Source organism: Agelaius phoeniceus, chromosome Z (assembly GCF_051311805.1).
Source record: "Agelaius phoeniceus isolate bAgePho1 chromosome Z, bAgePho1.hap1, whole genome shotgun sequence".
In the NCBI taxonomy this organism is placed as follows: domain Eukaryota; kingdom Metazoa; phylum Chordata; class Aves; order Passeriformes; family Icteridae; genus Agelaius; species Agelaius phoeniceus.
Window position 1 is genome coordinate 67,856,415 of NC_135303.1, and position 22,586 is coordinate 67,879,000.

The window sequence follows — 22,586 nt, forward strand, 5'->3', positions numbered from 1 at the left end:
CATGGCTGAGAGAGGTCACTTCTTAACCAAAGGCCACCCTTAAGCAAAGGGTGCACCCTGTGCAAGACAAGCAAAGGCAGATCATCTTGGGCAAAGGAAAAACCTCATGTGGGGACTGTCCAGTCCTCCCTGCCTTGATTTTCCAATTTAGCTCGTTTTCCTGCTGCAGTTGTAATGTGCAGCCTTTCTGGATGATGGCAAATCACAAGTAAAACAGGAGAGGAGTAAAACAGCATAATGAAGTTTTATTCTGAAAATATGGCAAGAGTCTAAGGCACTTCAAACATTTCAATGCACTTGACTAAAGTGAATGTGACAAGGTAATAGCACTCCATAAATATGCACCAAGATGTACACTCAATTACACTCAAGGGGAATATACAGCTGGTACCTGTAATTTTATTCTCCAATAAACATGTATGGAGCTTATAGACTGAAACAGTTAATAAAAATATGGTAACAGGACATGTAATTCTTCATGTAGGTTTTAATTATTATGGAATATAAAATGTTGAAAATACTGTGTGAGTTAATTTTATAGATACTAGCATCTTTTATATAAAAAGTTATACATTATCCCCAATTAGCAACAACTTATTAAGTGAACTTCAGACCTGACAAGAGGCTTTATCCCCAATACCTACCCACTCACCCACCAGCTCAAGATCCATGGAACTGACTACATAAGCAACTGCAACTTCTGAATTTCAAGGTAATTAAAAACATGAAAATCATGTTGGAATGAAATTTATGAAAAGTTTACTGTGATGTAGTCTAAGCACAGTAAATATATTTTAGAATGACTAAAAATAAGCCACTGGGACACCCCTGCATGGATGGCTTTAGAAGTCTTAATCTGCACATAACATAAGGAAGGACAATCTACAACAAAGAAAAAGAGGATTTATGCCAGTGTACAGAAAGATGAGTATGTGAGCAAAAGAACAGTTCTGGCTAAGGTTCTCCACAGAGCACTACTTAACTATATGCTTGCTTCAAGTTTACAGTTTTCTACCTTTAGCATTAGATCTCTGCTTTCACTTTGCTGGTGAGTTCAGGCACAAGACAATTACATTCAGTATCTGTCTCAGTAAAACAGTAACATTTAGCAGCTTAAAGATGGCATAGAGATTTTTTACAGATATTTATACACTACTACTCAAATGTGGCTCTGTGGGTGGGACCAGGAGATGTCCTTCTGCTAAGCCTGGGAGTGCCCTAAAAGAGAATAAAGAACAGTTAATCAAAGAGAAATTATTCAGCCAGCGGATGGAAAACACAACACTCAGAATTACTCTGTTCAATTCCTTACCTTTAATTGTACAGATTTTTTTTTTTTTAAAATTTTAGGAAGAAAAGTGCCAGCTATCATACAGCCTACTAACTCCAAGTGCATATTGTTTCAACAGTGAGGTGTTTAGCAGCAGTTTATCAGGAGAGTGAGTCAGGGCTAGAGGAGAGGTGGACAGCTGCCAAAATACCTAGCTATGTTTCAGTTTCCAGGTCAATAATTGCCATTAAAGTAATACAACAGCACCTCTGTACACTAGCCAGAATCAGTGAACCTTGCTAGTGAGCTATCTGTACCCCATGGTAATTAGGAGGAGAAGCAGGAACTATCCCTCAGCCAGGCTTCAACCTTCTGCAGTCAGTATGTACTTTAAAAAGTACATTCCACTTACCAGCACAGAAATTGTCTTTACGAATAAAAGTCAAAATTTCATGTGCTGTACTGCTGTACAGCTGTCAGGGAGTAAATTTCTTGTTTACATTTCACTATTATGTTCAACAGCAGCAAGTTAAAACATCGCCTACAGGAGGTTGTGTACTAACCGGTGACTGGGTTTTGGAAAAGTTGACATGGGCATAGAGGAGAACTGCTATGTCCTTATGTCCAGCTTCCAGGGCTATTGAAAGTGCTGTGCTGCCATCCTGAGAGAAGAAAGGAAGAAACAAGAGAATTAGTGCTTGTATGCTTTAACAGATCTCTTAAAAGCCCCATCAGCCCACAGAGAAGCGCAGTTATGAAGTGGAGGCCCTACTGCTCAAACAGACAGGTTAATTTAGAGTCTTGTTTAATTTCTTTTGTTTTAAGCCTTGCACTGCTGTTTTATGAGGCAGTCCAATTGTCAAAGCCTCATAATTTCTCTAAACAAGGAGTCTCAATTATTGCTGTGGAAGAATGAGCACACTATTATCACAGTAATGTTACATGTAGTGCTGTGCAAGACCAGAAGATTGGGGTGTCTCAGAGAAACTACAACATCAGTAACAAGCAGAAGAGATGATAAGGGAGGGGAAAATGGTGGTCAGATATAATGATAATTGCTGTGTTAAAATGATAATTGTTGTGGTATAGCTCCCATCAACACTAAGAGAAATTGCACTCATTATTCCAAATGGTCCTTGATGGAAGTCTAAATACAAACAAATGGATTTTCCTAGTCAAATACTGCCACCTTAGTTTCTCAGAAGATACCATTGCTTTCATAAACCACAGCTGTTGAGAATAGAAAAAAAAAGCTGAACAAAAACAAATAGCTGAAAGAATATTTTACTAATCTGTTTTTACTTACTAGTAAGAGTATTTTATTAATTTTTCTTTAGACCATGTTTGGTCCAGGAAGACATGGATGTCAGACAACCTGTGATGTGAACTTGGTGCTTGGTTCACTGCCTGGCTTTTGGCTCTTGCACACAGAAGACTCTACAATAATGCCAGCATTTGCAGTGTCTCACAGGGACGGAGCACACACTCCAGCCACTGCTGTAGCACTGGTATTGGAATGGTTAGCACCAGTTTTTAAATGGCCACATGGGACACAACGGACAGCATCCACATGGAAAGTCTTCTTATGAGACTAAAGGCAGCAATTTCTAATTTCCTGAACAGACAGGGAGCTAGAAGAGCTGTCTACTACAGTGCAATATAATGCATGACAAATGCAAAGCTAACACTTTCCAGTCAACAGAAGATCTTAAAGAGAGGTGCTGAATCACTGTGGCACACATTAGTAGGATGGTGCTCAGCTTACTACTGATCACGCAGACTGGAAAAGCATCACTGTGATACTCAGAATAGCTTGGGGAATGTTAAAAATCTCAATCCCACAGCACAGACAAATCTGTGAATAAGCAGCAAACTGTGCTTGGGAAACTATCAAAGTGGCCACAGGAGTAGTTAAGTTATCATGTCCCCATAAAGACTGTAATTATTGATTTTGTATCTGATAGTGCTAACAGCATCCAAGCAGCAATAATCTAGACTGCTCCTGAAAGTTTTTGCTAGACTGAGGTCTTCTTACATTTTCCTCTCTGGCCAGAAGTTCCACACTGCTAGCACAAGGAACTGAGCTGCCTCCTGCAGCAGTTGGGTGAATGAAGAGAAATTATGTCCTTGCCTCTCTGCAACAGCTTCAACAAATAACCTCCCACTGCCCTCCCAAATCCCAAACCCAGGCTCCATTTCAGTGTTCAGTGGGTAAAACAATAGGAAGAAAGGAAAAGTATGCAAGAAATATTGTTATCAAGAACATAACAAGAAAGGAGCTAAGTCAATGTTTTCAAGCTTGAGAAATCTATAGATCAAATTGTCTGCTGACAGTGTAGGCTGCAATGGTCCCTGCAGACAAGAAATATGCATGTGTCTCACTTGGCACTGAAGTCACAGTCTGTATCTGTTTATTGTCAGGACAGTGTAGCTTCATGACTAAGACTGAACCTACAGTCTCAAAAGTCATGGTGTAGGAGCAGTGTGAACATCGTTTCAAGAGAATTGTAGGGCTGATGTTTGCCATGGGCACAGAAAAGCAAGACAGTGAGGACCTAAGTCACCAGATAAGGTCCTCTCTGACAACTAGAAAACTCCTTTGAAAGGGGGAAGGAATGTGAGAGGGAAAGGTGTTGAGCTAACTATGAGCTAACAAATGTTTTTTTCTGTTGTGGCCACTAAACACCTACAGCTAACCACAGAAATTGCTACCAGGTGTGTCTGTTAGAAAAGTAAAAATACTAGCCAAATAATCACAGCACTTGCTACCAATTAAGCAGAAGATTCATTGTGGTTGGTACTCTGGCACTCTGAGTCAGACATTCGCCCAAGCAGATTTCAGAAGCATTGAAAGGCAGCTCACATTGTCCTCCAGGGTGCTGTTACACCCAGGCTGAGCCAGCAGAAGCTTAACAATTTCCACATGTCCATGCTCACTAGCGCACATCAGAGCTGTAGAGCCCTCATCATCCTGGATATTGACATCTGCACCACAGGCCAGTAAAGCTTTAACCATGTCTATTCGGCCATGACTCACAGCTAGCATCAGTGCAGTCTGACCAGCCTGCATGGAGAGAAGAGAAAAACCCAAATAACTACAGAGGAAATCAGTGACAAAGTACAAATACTTCTATTTTTTTGAGACACTGTGTTTCTTCTGGGGGGGGCGGAATTTTTATTTTAAATGGTACTCTCAAGGCTTTGACTGCCATCATTTAAATACTTTTTATGTATTATATATCCCACATTCACATAGGTATTTATTGAATTAATGGAATTAATATTTTCAGACACCTGTAGTTTATTTAAAGGAGCTAAATACTGCAGACTTTGTAAATGCCACCCAAAATTCAGTAACAGTTCTTTCACGCAATGATTAACCTTCATTTTTAGGAGACGTCCAGACCTGAGGCTCAACTGTTGTTCCACAACTCCATTTTGTATATGGCAATCAAAAACACACATAAAAACCCCATAAATGGTGAAAGCAAATGAGAGCAAAATTTAAACTGACAAGAGCAGGGATGGGAGCACGGAAGGAACAATAAAAAGGCACAGGAGTACAGCAGTAAGAACTGTGCCTCACGAACTGTTTGACTGACCTGGCTGGCTTTAGCATTCACGTCCCCACAGCTGAACAGTTCCTCCACTATCCTCATGTCCTTCTCCGCTTCCACAGCTGCAAGCGCAGCAAGCATGATGGGGGTGTAACCAGCCTTGTTCTGATGATTTACATTACAGACATCTGCAGCGGGATGACATAATTTCTTCAGAAAGCAAGAACCCAAAAAGCAGTAATTGTGCTAATCAACTGAATAAACTGTCAGTAGAGCAGCCTATAAAAAGAAAAAGTAGCAACTGCTTTCATAATGGATGCAATTCAAGGGAAGGTGGAGAAGAAAAAAATTAACAGAGGAGCTCTTGAGCCAGACAAAGAAGAGAATTCTTTTGTACTATGTGTACAACACAAGAGAGAGCACAAAGACATTTTATATGTTATCATTTAGGGCTTTATTTGTGCATTATTTTTTCCTTTTGTGAAAGCAAATGGTCTGAAATTTAGCATGATACTCAGTAACACTGCCAGGATAGTCCTTAAGCTCTTCTCCCAAGGACATCCATACTGCAGAATAGAAGTGGTCCAGCAACGTGGTCAATGGAAAAGATATTTCTCTTCAGCACAAGGACTGTCCTCAGCACAATTTTCCTGCAATTGGTGTTACTTTAAAAGTCTGCAAGTGTACTTCAGCATATTTTGGAGCTGCCAAAAAACCCACCCCTTTAAATTAAAGACTGCTGCCAGTTCTACAGTGTATTTGACAACGAACAAAACCGCTCTGGGAACAAATACAGGCAAGTCCTCTCACCAGTGCCAGCAACCAACAAGAGTTCTCCTTTTTGTTCAAACCTTGCCTCCAGTCTGTCTCTGCTCCTAAAATTCAGCAGAAATTCAGCAGTGCTTATTGGTTTATTGGGCAGCATGGTTTTCAGTGTGTTCATCATATTGGAAAGCAGGGACTCAGCTTTACATAAACATTATCTGCAGACTAGAGGTTAAATTGCACCACAGATAGCTTAACAAGCAAAAATGGCTCAGGAAATTCTTCAGGTTTATGGGCAAAGGATCTTTTCAGTAAAAAAAATTGCAAATTTTTTTCATATTAAATAGACATTGGTGATGATACCTTATAACCAGTAGACCAATACTTCTTTCAGACATCACTTCTGTGAAGCCGTTGAAGCCAGAGAACATGACAATCTGCTAAATGCATTACAACCTGAGTAATGAATAACTTAGAAGTGGTGTGCTCCTACTCTGACTAGACTACTTCAGCAGAGTGTGTTTTCTGAGGTCCCATTTAGCTCCTTTTCCATATGGCTGAGGGAAATTGTTCTCGTATTTGTCCTCTTGGTGACTCTGCTTCATGCTATTGGAGGATTCTCTCATCTCATCTTGTCCACTCTTCTCACCAAACACAGACACAGAGTTCTTGGTCTAAGAATCTACCTGTGATATCACCACACTGCAGAGCTGACCACAGTGACCATTCAGACACAGTCCAGAGAAAGATTGTTGAAACCTGAAGGAATCTGCCTATTCGCAAACATTTTCCAAGTGCTGGCATGAGCAGTTCTCTCTTTCAGAAAGAACTCTATGTGGGACTAGTCATGATTATTACATTTTACATATAATACCCCTGGTGTTCATGGGTATACAATAGCTGCCATAACCTACAGAAGTCCTGATTTCCAGCAAGAGATGAGCAAGTTCCTGCTCCTCTGAGACACTTAGGGAAGCAGAGGGGCAGCTTCCTCCTACCACAGTGTGCTGCAGAGCCAGCCTGCCCCGTTTCACCACGCTCCTGACATTCCCTGCATTCCCCTGCTGTGACTCACTCTTCTCAAACACAGACTGCCTTCAAAAGGACCAGAGATTTCAAAGTGCTCCCTTTCCTCTTGAGGAAGTCTCTGCATGTGTGACACCTGTGCTAGGTTATCAAAGCTGAGATTTGTATCATTCATATCCTTGTTTATCTGATGCTACCCTTCTGGACTTTTGAATACTGCTTGGCTTACACTCCAGGCATGTCATTGGCCTAGTTAAGCTTTCACAATCAACTGTGACAGGTTTTTTAACTAGTTTAGAGAAACAAACTTCACTCATAGAGCAAAACTAGGATTAAACAGATTAAACATCCAGCCTGGGACCAATTCCAGTGTGTGATACCTTCTGCTGGATGCCATCTGGCACACTGAAAGTGGGGAGCAGATATTCCAGTCTCCCCTTTGCCACTACCCTTTCTGCACGTGTGTTGCAAGAGGATCAAGAAAATGAGGCAACAAAAGCAAACACATGAAGCAGAATCAGATTGCTTATGGACTAGGAAAATGGTCTCTGTGACAGAATGCCATATTGCCCCAGTTTCTCAGGAAAGTAGCATAGATGAGTCAATGTGGTGGCCAGAAAAAACTTCTGCACTGCTCTAGACAAAGCTAGACTAGCTTGCATGTTTAAGATGGTATTTATACCTCAATGCATCCTCCTCCATCAGCACCCTACAGAGTGCTGAGCAGCAGCTGTGCTGCCTCCAGAGAAAACTGCTGGAGACTGGTGCTGCTGACCATGGGACTACAGTGCAAGAGTCAAGAATCCAGCTATCTATCTCAACTCTGTATATAATTTACTTAGATGGTTTTTTACCTTCTTCAAGAACCTCCAAAGCTAGTACTAGAAACAAAGATTGTAGACTACCTAGGTGAGCCACCATATAACTGTTAACAGTTGAAACACCTGCTGGAAGAAGATGGAACTTGGCCTGTAGTCCATCAAGAATTTCATCCGTGAGAATAGCAAAACCAAGAATAATTAAAAAAAACATAAAGCAAACTTACTTGCATCCAGAAGAAGCTTTACAATTTCAAAGTTAGAATGTGAGACACTGTAATGCAGAGCTGTGTTTCCATTTCCATCTGCCATGTTGATGATATGTCTGAGGACAGCAGGAGAAATCTCTTCAAAAGCAGTTATGTAGTCTCCAACCATTTCAGGGAGAGCTGACTTCTGACTTGAGACGCGAAACCACTCATGCTGGATAGTATTTAAACAAAACCTCTGCCAAAACCAAGACAGAAAAATTTACATATGGACAATCTATTTAAAAGATTTTCCATCCTGTAAGTCAGCAATGCAGGTCAAGTCTTTTTTAGTCCAATGTGGGAAGAAAGTATTCAGCTCACAAACAAGATGTAGAGACTGAAGCGTGCCCCCTGACTAAAGTCCGCTTTAAACCACCGTTTACTTCCTCTCACTTCATCTGATTTTTACCTCTGACAGCACAGAATTTCAGGGTGAGAATACTCCCAGAATAAACAGTTATCAAATACTGATGAATGGAAAAAAAAGACCTGCGTAACTACTTCCATCAAATACTTAACTACGTTTATAAATCACTGATGAACTCAAGACTTTCTCACTGGACTTAACACCATGCTAAGTCAGACAGGCCCAGTACTGAGGCACAAATTATCAAATGCACAAAGTATATGAGAACTGGCTGCACAGCAGTTCTGAAGAAGAAGAACTGGTCATTACAGACAATTACAAACTGAACCCAACATCCCATCGTAATGTAAAAGGTAAATACTGTTTTGGGGTGAATAGACAGATTTATAGCTTGCATGGCACGTGATGAAGTCCCTTCTTTCTGCCTAGTACTGTGAAGACAACACCTGGACTATCTTGTCTTGTCTGAATGGCACAAAATATTTGGTTGAAACAGTTTCAAAGATAAGCAGCAAGAATGAACAAAAGTCAAGGAAATCTGACTTACTGGACAGACAGGAAGGACTGGAGATGCTCCGCTGAAAAGAACCGCTGGGGAAAGAAACTGTGCAACTTTTGTTGCAGAAAAGAGGAAAAAAGGAAGAACCTGTTCTTCACCTGACGTCTGGCTGGCTTTAATAATAAGAGATTTTAGTTGCAGTGAGAAGATGCAGGCTATATATTCAGGATAAACTTTCTCATGGGTATGGACTGCGAGTGGGGGAGTAGGAGCCTCTTAGGCCAGGTGACTTGTCTGTTGTGACAAGGTAGGTAGAGCAGATCTCACTGTGAGCCAAGAAGGCTTCCACATTCACCACCAGCTCTGACTTTGAGACACTTTCTCTGACCTGGAAGGACCACCATATCTTTCTCATTAACCCTCACCTGCAAGGCAGCCAGTAAATTCAAGGGCAATTTTGCAGAGAAGACATTCAGAAAGTTTATACAGCCTCTTGTGAAAACACACCAGTATCTCTAGAGGTGGTCTGTGTCTGGTAAAGAGAAAATATTCTACACAGACCAGTGCTACCTATGTATCTGTACTACATAAACACATTAACAGAATATTTTACATCAGTGCTACTATAATGTGATGTATGTATTCTGTGAACATAGAGTTGAAATGCAAAGGTGGCCATAAACTGACACAATAGAATTTTTTATTTATTTCAGGCACTAATGAGTGCAGAATACCACTAAGAAACTATTTTTAGTCAGTATCACACACATTATTAAATACACAATACACTTTTAAAATTCAATTAATCCATCACATTCAAAAAGATGCAGTCCACAGCTCTTTCTGGTGTAAACAGCAGCTACAAGAGCTGAGCATGCTGGAAGAGGTTGGGACAACTCATACAGATCCTTAGCTATACTGACATTTAAGCTGTTTGGACAAGACTTCTTTATCAGCAGACAGAGGACAAGAGCTGATCAGTCTGCAGCTTCCATCTACAAAGCACTGCTTGTACTGGAAAACACTTAGGCACAAGAAAGTAAAATGTAAATTCAAATTACACTTTCAAGGCAGAGATCATAATCTGGTTTTGCCATTTTTGACACTTTCAACTCCAAGAGGGACTAAAGCATTTGTTGTTTGAATGCCTAAACTACTTGTGAAGGACAAACACAATTAAAAACTATGTGTCACAACTCTATGAAACACCCTTTCAAAACATTCCCTGGACCACAGATGTCAGCACTGGACACAGACAGTATTACTGTGTCATACAGACAACACTATTGTCTTTAAGCAGCTGCAGATGCTCTACTGTAGAAGAGAATGACACTAAGTTGTTGCCATTTATATGCACAAGTGTATGTAACAAATGCAAAATTCAATTTAATATCATTAAGCAGTGTTCCTTTGCTTTCAGATTGCCCTCATAGAGTAGAGCAGGCAATCCCTATCTGAGGTATTTCCAATAAGGCAAATACAATTTTATGTCCTGAGACTTGAGTATTTGTTAAGTTTTAACAATAAATCCTCCTTACTCTCTGCAGCACCAATACAAAAACCACCAGTGCAGTAAACAAGACAAACAGCATCCCTGCACTCAGAAGGCACATCACCTAGTGTTTCAGAACAGACTCTGAGGTTCTTTCATAGGATGCAACAGAGTCTTCATCCACTGCAGCCTCCTAATGTGAGGCCTGAGAGCTACCCGTACCAGTGCTAAACCAAAAAAACCACAGGAATAACAAAGGAATGCACATATGTGTTGAAACTGTATTTTCATGTTACTGTTTTTATGTGTGTGCCTTGGGACAACAACACTTAAGCACACAAAACACAAGTATACTCTCTGGATGAAAGTGTCCTGGTAGAAAGAGCTTTGTGACTCTTGCAGCAAAGATGAGATCCTCTTCTGCCTAGCCACTGCAGTGCTGGTCCTGTAAAACCAGAAGTTACCTCTCCCTAAAGTTTTGCTATTGCATCTCAAGAGAAAATTTTCACCTGTATTGCTTACCACATCTTTGTTGGTCAAGGCCTTGGGGTCATCAATGTTGTTTCTCAGCAGGTTACAGGCAGAAAGCATCTTTTCACTTAGCTCATACCTGAGGGAGACAGCAAAATACATGGCATGTTTCAATTTTTATATTAGTGTTTCAGTATAGAAACATTTGTTTTTCTGAAAGTTCTCTGGGAATGAAAGTTTCCAGGCAAGCCATCTGCTCCTACCATGCAGAAGCTGCTCCAGCAGCTCTTCTCACAGAGATATTCACTCCACACTGAATGGAGATTAGTGTGGGAAGGGCAACAGGAATGGAGAGTGGGAAACACATCACTTTCGTGCTCTAAGACTTGGCAACCCTTCTGGTGGAAATTCTCACCTACTGCTGTGTGACTGCAGAGCACACTTCATATGCTGTGTGCTTTGATTACTTGACTGACAAGGAGAAATGCCAGTAGTTGTGATGGAAACAGAATTAAGCAGTGGAAAACAGCTCAAGAGGTGCCTCCCTGCCAGCTCCCATTCACTGGAACTAGCCTTTCTCATCCCACCCACTCTGGAAATTTATTCTCTTTCTCCAGCCCTCTTCATTTTTACTCCCTTGTCATTACAAATTTCTAAACTCATGGTGGGCCAAAAAAAAGGTCAAGAAGGCTTGTACCAGGCTGTGGCCAACCACCTTTGCCTAAAACCTGCCCAGAGGATAATGGCAATTTTTCTGAAAAATTCTCCCAAGAAGCAGAGAAGCTAACACACTCATGTGTGTAAGATGGGCATTTTAGTCCTCATGGATTAGAAGCCAGCTGCTAGTGCTAACAGAGCAGTGAAATTGTCCACCATTGCCATACATGGCCACATGCCCTGACTCTTCCCCTCAGAGGGCATTGCCAGAGCACTCAGCTTGCAAGGAACGTGCTCCTTAAGTGCGATGGCTATCTAAGCTGTTCTGCTGCTCTTCTTCCCAATCACCCCTTGCTACTGTAAATAAAAATTAGAAAGGTCTTTTGACAGGCTGCCTATCTTTTTATGCCACCTGTAAAACAACAGGCTATCCTACAGTACTGTATAAAGTAAGCTCAGGGCTCTTCAAAAAACACACAGCTCCAGGGCCACCAAGGTCTTAATTATTAATTTCTGCATCTCCTTTATTTAACAGCTGACAATTACAGATAACTTGATGCTAAGCTACATCTCCAGTGAAACATGACATTAATTTCATTTTAGCTTTTACTGTTGTTATTCTACCTACCTAATTTTCCAAATTAGCACACTGGCAAACCCATTATCTGTAAGAGATCCTTTCACTGTCTCGGTTCATACTTCCTTTTGCTGTTTGCTAACCGAGAATCAGTAAACACTCACCACTTTATTCTTTCCATATGCCTAAAAAGCACAGCCTTGTCTGTCAAATTCTACCTTACACAGCAATTTGAAAAGTACCCTAAGACATGACATGTTGAACAAGTGTGTGATAGCAGCCTTGAAAGTGTATTACAGTATACAATCTCCTGTCATATGAAGCACATGATCCCAGTGTCCTCAGTGCTGTACCCCATCATCTCTCTGTGCCATGCCCAAGATGCTGTGGAAGGTGCAAATGCAAGATGCACTCCCAGCAGCCAGCTGACCTGGTGTGCATGGCTCAAGATTAATTTGTTTGCTTACATGCCAGGACATTAACAAGGCATTGCCTGCTCCCAGGCAAGTGCCAGCTGTGACCTGGGAGAGCCTCTGCTAGGGGAGGCACCAGGGTCTTCTGCTAATGAATCATTTAAAGTCAATGGGGCGAGCTGCTGGAAAGGATACCCTCTGACACCTTCTGCCTGCTCACACAGAGTCATTTTGCCATGAAGCTGCCTCTGGCTACCCACTTGAGGAGGAGGGAAGTGGGCAGCAGTCAGCCAGTGCTGGGGCTGATGCTTTCTCCACAAGCACAGCCCACACAGCTTGCTCCACGACAGGAGGCAGAGGTGCACACCTCAGAGGCACACTCTGGAGAGGGTGGGCACCTACCTCTCTCTGATTTCCACCTCCTCGGCCTCACACTCTGGGAGGGGACTGTCCTTCTCTGCCCCCACGGCGCAGACCTCTGCAGCATGGGGGGTGGGCTGCTTCTCTTCTGGGTGCTGGTCACAGGAGTACTCATGGCTCTCACACTCCTCCTCCGAATCTGAGGAGGAGCTCTCCTCAGAGCTGGAGTCATCGCTGGATGTGGTCTCATACCTACGGGGAGAATGGGCAGGGACAGAGGTGCTTGCTCCATGCCATTCAGCAGCAGTCAGTACCTGCTTGCACTGGCACAAGTGGAAAAATGTCCTGCAAAAGCTTTGTCTTCCTGTTTTTTCCTTGGAGACCTCTTCTACTCACTGAACTCAGTGTTACTGGCAAATGACACTGTCAGTATTATGTGCACAGAGTGTAATGAAAAAAGAACAATCTCTTTTAAATGTAAGTCTTAACATTTTATCAGACCTTGCCTTATCCCCAAAAGGAAATTACTTTGCTCAGAGTAAACTGTACTGCCTTACTAGGCAGATATAAGCAGGGAAGCTAACAAACCTATGATAACTGCCCCTCAATATATGTAATGATACTTTTAGCTATTATGTAGGAAATTAGGTAAGTGAGATATTTAGGCTATATACCACACAAAACATTTGTACTAAAGAAAAACTAATCTGAGGAAAGGGCTAGAAAAGCTATATAAAAACAATTGGATGAAACCATTTTAAAACCACTTAAAAAATTTCTTCAAAACATTCCGGGAGGGCAAGTAATATTTTAAAAGAAGATCATTTTCCATACTGTCCTCTGTATTTGTATAGGAATACAAAGCCAGAAAAATTAATTCTACAGTTATGGCATCTCTTGCTGTATTGTTTAATAGTATAATGTTGTGCTTGTCCGCTACCGAAGTTATGTATAAATTTTGGTTACTACAGCATTGACTGAGAAATGTCCTCATGGCTGTCTGAGATTGTTTCTCTTTCCTGTGGTAAATCTGGCAGCAATCTAATGTACAGGTATTTGAGACTGATGCCATATATGACTAGCAAGCACAAGAGGATTAAGAGGAGCTCAGCTGTTCAATTCTTCCTTCTGATCCTTACACTCAGTGGTTGCACCTCAGCCTGAAAGACAGCCCAAACCTATGCATGTATTCCTGGGTTGCTTCTCTTCTTCCTGCTGTGAAAAGTGCTACAGTAACAGATGTTTTGGAGACAGGTTTCTTACCCCCCATTAATGCCAACAAATTGCAGGTTCTTCTTGGTGTTGCTCAAATCCTTCTTCCCATCTCTTTTCTTCATGATAGATTTAAGTGTGTTCTCATTATTAGTACATACTGTTAGAAAGGCAGATGAAGCATACATATCAGTATAAATCTGTAGCCAGCTTTGAATGCAGCAGCATTATAGCTGATTTTGCAAAATAACTGTATTTTTTAACAGCTCTCTCTGTAATTTACCATCTGAAGCTGGGTTTTCTAATATAGATACAGTCATGGTTTGACGTGCACATTGGAAATACAGAAGAACAGCTTCAAAATCAGCTGTGGAAACAGTTAAGCCTAACTTTTCCACCTTACAACATGCTGCTAATCTTCATGATGCTTTAGAAAACTATTCAACAGGTAGGTTCAATCAAAGATGGTCTTTTAGACTTAGTACTCATTGAAAAAACTTTTAAACCAGTCTCTGTACAAAGGACAGGTAAAAGATGCATACAAATTTAAGTTAATTATAAACCCTTTATCTTTCATTAGATTTTTCTTAGCAAAACACTAAATGGCATTTCACTGATGCGCTACCAATCTGCCACTTAAAACCTAACCACTACCTGCAGACACATGGTGTCACACTGTGAATTTCCCCTCAGCTGCATCTTTTCCAGCTTTTTGCATTTTTGAGAATATTAAAAACCTTCTTTAACTGTATTTCATATTCAGACTCCACCAGCATGATGAAAGGTGAATGTGAGACAGTTATTACCATAGAGACCTGCGGCAAGCTGATCATCTGTCAGATTAATTGGAGTGAGAGCTTTATCCTGAGAGGAAAAAGACTTCCTTCCCCGAGCAGCTTCCACCAGGGGAGTCTTCCTCTCCTCCTGAGTGGGCACAGTGTCCTGCTCCAATTTCAGCGTTCGCAAATTTGAAGTTAAGTGTGTGTTTGCAAGTTGGCCATGAGGGATGTACTCCAAAGTAGCACCTGCCAAAGAAGACAGTAGGCATCACGGACGAGTCAAACAATAATATTTCCATCAATATTGTGATCCACAGGAAAAAATCTCCACAAACTAGAAAAAAAAAAGCTTGTCCTTTAAAATACTATTTTCTGAGGACCTAAAAAGACTGTGATCATTTTCAGAAAATGCAAAAAAAAGGCTGTGAGTTTTTCTTTTGATAAAGATATATAATACAAGGACAAGCTATAAAGATAATGGCTTTAAAATGCATGAAAGGAACGTCCTTCTTTTTCCTTCTCTTTCAGTATGAGCAGTGACCTCAGCTCCTGGCACCATGGTCAGGGTGGGCTCACTGAGCTGCTCCTTGATAACATGCCTGAGGAGCACAGCATGTTCACAGGCTCTGAGGGTTCTTTCTGCAAGAACAGTAACCTTTTCATTGTATCATTGTACTTGTTTTTTAAGAAATGTCATTTTCCATGAAAGCATAAATTTTTCAGGAAATTTTTCTTTTTCTTCCAGTACTCAAACTAATTCTGAAGGCTACGTGCTTTGCCCAGTTACTGAGACAACTGCAATAAACTCCCACACACTACATTTCTTTTGGTCAGGATTGTAGTGAGCTAGTAGTTGTATTTAAACCAAATTCCAATTCTTTGGGTTATACTTTTTTCCCCTCGCTGATTTTTTGGCGTTCACTTGCTTTTTCCCACTGTGTATTCAAAACGCAGTGCTAATTACACACAGACTTTTACAGATCCCCCTGCAGTTACTCCAGCTGTGCTATTACAACTTCTCTACAAATCTGCACAAATGCTTTTGTTTGTGAAATACACAGAGTGGTTTTTTACACACCTATGCCTCCCTAGTGATCTTGTTAGCATTCAAGGAAAAAAAAAGTTGAAGTTTAACTTGCTTTAAACACTACTGCTTTTTTTCCCCTCACTCTTTTCTTGCTTTCAATGATGTGTGCCTGTATATTATTATTATTTGCCTTTGTATTTATCAAGAACTAAGGCACAGCCTTCTCATTCAAATATAAGTGGAACTGCACAGGGTGCTAATACACTGTAGTAAGGTAAATTCCAAACATTAATTTTTAGACACACAGTTACATCTCTGTCTAGCAAGCTGTTCTTGTTAGACTGCCTTTCCCCCTTGTTTCTTCACCTCAGTGAATTTTTTCTACAACAGGACATAACAAAGCTGATTTTTCCAAACATTGTCACTTCCCAGCAGCTTCCTCCTTTTTGCTCCCATTCCCACCCAAGTTTCTGAGCTTCCAACCAAGTCTCACCCTGCATGCATTTCCCAAAGCACCCTTCTCCAGCAGTGAGGCCTACTGCCCAGTTCCATCATGGATTACAGCTCCTCCAACATACAGGGAAAGCTGTCTGCAGGAAAAGGCACACAGCAGGGCATTGATCATCATGTCACAAGCAGCACAGCAAAAGTGCTTTTTTCTTAAGAGTAAAAAGTGTGTGTGTGTGAGTGTGTGTGAGTGTGTGTGTGTGAGTGTGTGTGTGTGTGTGAGTGTATGTGTGTGTGTGTGTGAGTGTATGTGTGTATGTGTGTGTGTGTGTGTGTGAGTGTGTGTGTGTGTGTGAGTGTATGTGTGTGTGTGTGTGAGTGTATGTGTGTATGTGTGTGTGTGTGTGTGTGTGTGTGTGTGTGTGTGTGTGTGTGTGTAAGAAGGCAGCAGCTTCCCGGGCCCCCTAGGTAGAAGTAACCCTTCTAGAGACATGGCTGAGCACCTGGACACCCACAAAAAGCAAGAGGGAAGTCCTGCCCTTGCTCCCCCACCACTACTGACTTTGCAGCACTGACTGACTTTGGTCAGGTCTCATCCCAACCAACAGCAAGCATCATCCTTCATCCAACAGCTGTGGAGAAGAGGGCTGCCAAGGTGATAGAACATCAAGCCAACAATGATTTTTCAACTCCCATGGCTGAAAAACAAGGGAACTGTCTCTTTGCTTGCTTGGAGCTGTGACAGGTAGAATTAAAGAGTACCAAGTAACCACTTCCAGCTGCAGCTGGTGGTGGCTGCCTGGGCTGGTTTTACCAGGTCACCCCTTCTGCTCCAGACTGGCCTCTGAGGACAAAAAAGAGAGTGAAGGAAACCTGCTCTGAAGCATCCAGAGACATGCAAAGTTCCCAAGATGCCCAGGTTTGCTTTCAGCAGAACTGTCTGCATAGTCTGCCAGACAGCAGGGTTCTCCTACAGAAGCAGCTGTGACAACCATGGCATGTCTGGAGGCACAGCTGGGCTTATGCATGCCAGAGCTGAAGGCAGGACTCTGGCAGGGCAAAGTGGGGCTCCAGCCTGAGGTGAACCAACAGCAGCACCTGGTGGACCCCTATCATGCCCCCAAAGCCTGAGCCTAAATTTCTTCAGGTGTCTCCCTCCTGCCCTGAGACAAGCAGGGGAGGGAGCTGCAGGGTAGGACAGATAGAAATAAGGACAGTAGTAGACTTCTCTCCCCTGACTCACAGCCTATCCTGAACCTGCCAACAATGCAACATGATTTCAATAGGTTCCCTCTTCTGGTACATGCATCATTGGCTGAGAAGCACCAGACTGAATTCAGGATCTAGGGCATGATGTCCTTGCCTTCCAATGAAGAAGAAAAGGGTTCTGCTCAGCTGGTTCCTGGCACCTGACGAAAGAGGGTGACATCAAGACTTGAGGGCAAGGAGACAATTAATGTGCATTAGATGAACCAGTCAGTGCACTAATTCTCCCTGCAAAGCTCTTAGATGTCTACACTTACTGCATGCACAGTACCCAATGATGAGGCAAAGAGAGCTTTGGGTCCAACTCAGTATTAATGCTGTGAGCCATTAATTATCATTTAATATCAGCTCCCAGGCCTTCCTTTTCAAGACAGCGAACATAACGACACTTGGATAGCACTGAGTCAAATCACTGAGAAAAACAGACAAAGGAAGGAGCTGTACCACCCAACATTACAGTCCATGATTTAACAGATTAATGTACTGCTGTACAAACCAAAAAGTCAAATGAACTGAGTTCCTTCTTCCTCCAACAGAACTGCAGGGCCACTCTTACAGCTGGAGGTAGTGCACACCTCTCCAGTGTGGAAATGAAACCCTGGCTGAGGATCACCACTGGTCTACACAGACCTTAAAATAGACTGTTCCTCTCACTTCAGAGAGATCTCAAGTATGGTTGAGCAGAATCCTTCTCCAGGTTGTGGTGCATACCACTGTCAGCAAATCTGCCAACAGGTCAATCCTTAGTCAGGCACTGCCTCCAGACAGAGACCCTCGGGACCCTCGGAGACCCTCCAGACAGAGACTTGCCTTGGCTTACTGTTGCAGGCAAATACTGCAAACTTGACATAAGTCTCTAAGTATTGATATAGAATAGCAAGCTACAGAAGGGACCCGTCAAAAACTTCTTATGTATTTTTCAATATAGTAGACGATTTTGGAAAAGTTCAGGAGTAATTTAGAGGCAGAAGTATGACATACCAAACAAAAAAACTTGCTAGGTTCACCTGTACATAAACAAGCAGAAAACAACTGCACCTGTACATAAACACTTAGCAGAAAGCTGCTCTCATCAGTATCATAGGGAAACAAGTGATTGGACCATCTTCAGGGATTTAGCTCCAGTGGTTTGAAGGAATGAGAACACATATTTTTAATTTTTTAGAAGGAATCTCCTCTCATAAATCACTTGTGCTTCTTTTGAAAATCTCTCCAATTTACACCAGGGTGATAGCAAAGCTGCTACAGAGAAGCAACAGACTACCCATGCCATTTCTGGCACCTATAATATAATGTTATTAGGATGCAAACTTCCTTCCTGATTGCAGACTTTCCCTCACATTTATGACAGCACAAGCAGTCATGCTGTTAGCTGGTTCAGGGAACTCAACAGATTCTTTTGAATTTGTGATGAACTCATGGGAACAGAAGTCTGGCCTTCACCCGCTTTTGAAAATTTCAATTTAGTTTGATGGAAGTAAACCTAAGTATTATCACAAACCCAATTTAGCTTGACAATACTTTTATCCTACTGGAAATCAAGAGAAGTGCAAACAAGGCTGGGGGATTAAATATCATCAGGATGAGAACCCAGCTCTCTGGATGGAACATCATAGGCTTGTAGGTTAAAAAAGTGCACAAGCTTTTTTTTATGTGGTAGCTGCACAAAGATTTTATTCTTAACCTTTTGGTCAGTGCAAGCATTTATTTGCACAATATGTTTATAATGGTCAGTCATACAAGCTACACATTCCCCACTAAAGACAGTGCACGAATACTGTCTGGAGCATATATAGCAAGGAAATACTTCTCTTTCACACTGCATGATTTCTTTACAGTAACAATAAGCTCATTACAAAATTATTTTAACTGAACTACTCTCCTCCAAAGTTTTTAAATTGTCATGCCTAAAAAGTGCTTTTTTAATATAAATTATTTTAATCCACTTTCAATTTGGTCTACATATCAGAACTATTAAAGAATAAAACCCATTCTACAAAGGTACATAAAAAGGCAGTAATGAGCAAACATGTTATGTTTAAACATTTACAACGATTGATAGTAACCCATCCAACTGATGAATGCAGTACTTTCACAAGACTAGAAAGCAGTTTCATTATAAAGGGTACTTTTGAGCCATTCCAGGTTAAAAGTCAGTGAACTCGAAGTTTCAAAACAAAAATTGCGACACGTGAGCTTTTTATACAATAAACTGACAGAAGGCAGATTCTCTTGGGGCCTGAGCATTGGCAGATGTTGAACTATAATTCAGCTCCAGGGAAAACACTCCTTCTAATAGGATGAAGGCTCTAGTAAGAGAACTGCAAGAACAATCTAATTTTCACTCTCACTTTAACCATTTTCTCTGTGCTAAGAAGTTGTTTTCTAACCTCAAATTAGATTGTGAATCCAGCTTGTTGAAACTGGAAGTTAAACCCAATTCTTTTCATTAAACATGACTGACCACAAAAGATCACACATCTTTGAAGCAGATAATCATCTTATTTATGAAAGGCACTCTTTTCCAAGACAATTGTGTGTGAAGCTTGGTGAGAGCCATCCTTCATCTCCCTGAGGAGTGGTGGTTCAAAGCATCTCATGATTCTGGGCACACTAGGAAGGTCAGCTTGGAGTACTTTCTCTCTCATTCATGTGGATTTGATTTTATCAGCTGACGTTTTATTGTTGCAGAAATATGACAACACTTCCTTGGAAAAATGGGAATCTCTTGCTATTAAATATTCATAGCTGTGTCTGTTACCATGGGAGTGGAACTCCAAAATAGAGCTCAGTGCTTGAACATTACATCTCTGTGCCACACCATAGGGAAAGAATTGGGCTCTATCTAACAGGCAGCTTAGCAGACTGCAGATTGCCACTCTATAAGCAGCAATAAATTTGAAGGGAAAAATAATCTATACTGTGGTAAATTATGCTCTCTGCTAACTGAAGCAGAATCCATGAAGCAGATAGAGCAGCTTTTACATTCAAACACCACAAGTAGTGCTACCACTGAGTCAAACAAGCAAATATTACAGTGCTAATAATGACAACAGTAATGAGCTTGTGCTAACATATGACATGGGAAGGTACATCAAACCTCTCAGAAGAGGTTTATGGAGGCTTGCACCATTTTTGAACAGCATTCCCATTTGAGCTTCCCGTGTTGTCACAACTAGCAGAAAGCACCTGCCAGTAAACATGCAGAGGAGGCACTGCATTCTCTGAGACATCAGCCAGACACATGTAAATAAACAGAACTCATGTAGCACTTAGGTGGGACCATCTGCGTGGCTGTTCTGTGTCACACACAACCTTCCAGGGATGTGGAAAATGCTTCACATCTTCCCAGCAGACTGATGGATGTATCCTGTTTGCTACACAAGCAAGAACATCTGTACAGAAACTTAACCTGATGATTAAGGCATGCATCTGTGGCAGTGGGAGCTGAGGACTTCCTTCACCTGCCCAGACACAGGCACAACCACTCTGATTTGTAGCAACCCAGAGCTTTACAGGATCACCACCATACCTGTGCCACATCAGCACAAGCTTCTGAGCCTCAAGCAAGCCCTAAGTCTTCAGCTGCAATAGCATGGTCTGTGCTCCCAGGAGAGAAGCTACTAACCTGTCAAATGACTTGCTCTTAAAGAGAAAGGTGTCTCAAGCACAAGAGCTGCAAAGAAAAACAGCTTTCTGCAACTGCCTGCATTACAACTGACAGCACAGAAGAAGTTCACACTGCCTCATTAGTCCAATTTTGGGGAACCAGGGCCTTCTCACATCACCATCATCCTTTTGGTCTTTCCACCGTCCCTCAGCCTGCTTCCCCAGCTCTGGTTAAAACTTAAAAGCTGAAAACCTTGGAAGATTTTCCACCAGATGGCACATCAAGATTTCCAAACCCTCTAGACATTCTGACACCACATGCTTCCTATTTTCTTTCACTCCTTGAAGTTTTAACTCAAGAAGCTGCCTCCTTCCTCAAGATGACTAAGTAGTGTAATGCTTCTACTGGGACACTCAGTCAGGATTGTTCAAAAATGTGACAATAAAACTGATATCTGAAGACCAGTGAGGCAAAATAGCAATGCATTTTCAGGTCAAGTGTGCTCAGCTAATTTTTCAGGGCAATGGCAGATCAGTTGTTCTTAAATACCATTCTTGAAAACTCCCTGCCAGTGAAAGACAGCCACCTAGTCTTGTAAAAGACTTGTGAAAAGTCCATGTAATTAGAACCTGTACAAGTGACATTAGGTTTCTGGCTGGTATCTCGCAAAACATATCATATGACCATTCAAATACAACATCCTGAAAATTCTTTAAAAATCTAGTGCAACAAACAGAGGAGATTAATCCACTTGCCTCCCTTTAGGCTTCCTATATGCTGTCTAGTCTAAGAATATGGATCAGTTAGCATCTAGGTTTGTGACCCACATCCATATGGATAAGGTGGACACACAGGCGGCCAAGGCCAGCTAACATGACTTTGCAGAGTGGGAATGTGCTCATCTGGCCAGCGGGTTTGAATTCCCTAAGGTCACTAGGGCTGCTGAAAGACAGTACATATGTAAATGTTAATAGGAGTTGCCAAGTTACAGAAGGGAAGGTGATTATTTTGCAACAAGCAAAATACCAATTGCTAGTAGACTTGGCTCAGAGACCATCTCAGTGGTCTAAAGTTTATAGAGATGAAAACTGCCAGCCTGTGTCCTGCTCAGCAGGCTCCAGCTTTCCTGCCTGTGTCTCCATCACCTGCCACAAACTGTGTCTGAGAAGGTGAGACGGCAGAGGCCCCTGCAGCACACCCTGTCTCCCGAGCAATAACAGGGAGATAAATCTGTAAAACTGAGAACTCGACTGATGTGCTACCTCAGAAGCAGCACAGAGCACTGATCCATCAGTATGGCAAACTGGTACCCAAATCATGTGGTGAAACCAACAAGGACAAAAGCAGAAGATGAGAGGCGCTCTTTCTTCTCCAGACCAAAGTCCCACAGCTTTAATGTGGAACAACTCCAGGAGAGGAAAGAGAGTCCAGGAGAGTCCAGGAGGGGAAAAGAGGGAGCCCAGGAGAGGTAATGGTGTTCGGGAGAAGAGAGAGCACATCTTGAGTTTTGCTTTTGTCCTTGCTGGTTTCACCAGGGTCCAGAGCTAGCTGGCCTAACTGATTCCCACAAAGAGATAAACCACAGCTGGCACATGCCTCGAAGCTAGCTCAGGTATTTTTGCCCTAAAAGAAACTGGCCTCTAAGAGATACTTCCTAAGATGCTCTTTGAATAAAACATTAAATGTGACACTACTGATGCTAACTGGAAACTGACACTTCAG

General features: G+C 41.8%; 1 protein-coding gene across 5 annotated transcripts in view; it reads right to left on the minus strand.

Annotated features, from left to right (window-relative positions):
• Positions 1–225: 225 nt before the first annotated feature.
• KANK1 (KN motif and ankyrin repeat domains 1) overlaps positions 226–22,586 on the minus strand; it is a 130,679-nt gene continuing 108,318 nt past the window's right edge. For all 5 annotated transcript variants that reach the window (XM_077171235.1, XM_077171238.1, XM_077171237.1 and 2 more), the window contains 9 exons: positions 14,542–14,760; positions 13,787–13,895; positions 12,566–12,775; positions 10,568–10,655; positions 7,664–7,883; positions 4,873–5,015; positions 4,134–4,334; positions 1,834–1,932; positions 226–1,218 (listed from right to left, as the gene is read on the minus strand). In XM_077171235.1, coding sequence (XP_077027350.1) covers positions 1,156–1,218; positions 1,834–1,932; positions 4,134–4,334; positions 4,873–5,015; positions 7,664–7,883; positions 10,568–10,655; positions 12,566–12,775; positions 13,787–13,895; positions 14,542–14,760 — 1,352 coding nt within the window. In that variant the 3' untranslated portion in view covers positions 226–1,155. The remainder of the gene's footprint in view (positions 1,219–1,833; positions 1,933–4,133; positions 4,335–4,872; positions 5,016–7,663; positions 7,884–10,567; positions 10,656–12,565; positions 12,776–13,786; positions 13,896–14,541; positions 14,761–22,586) is intronic.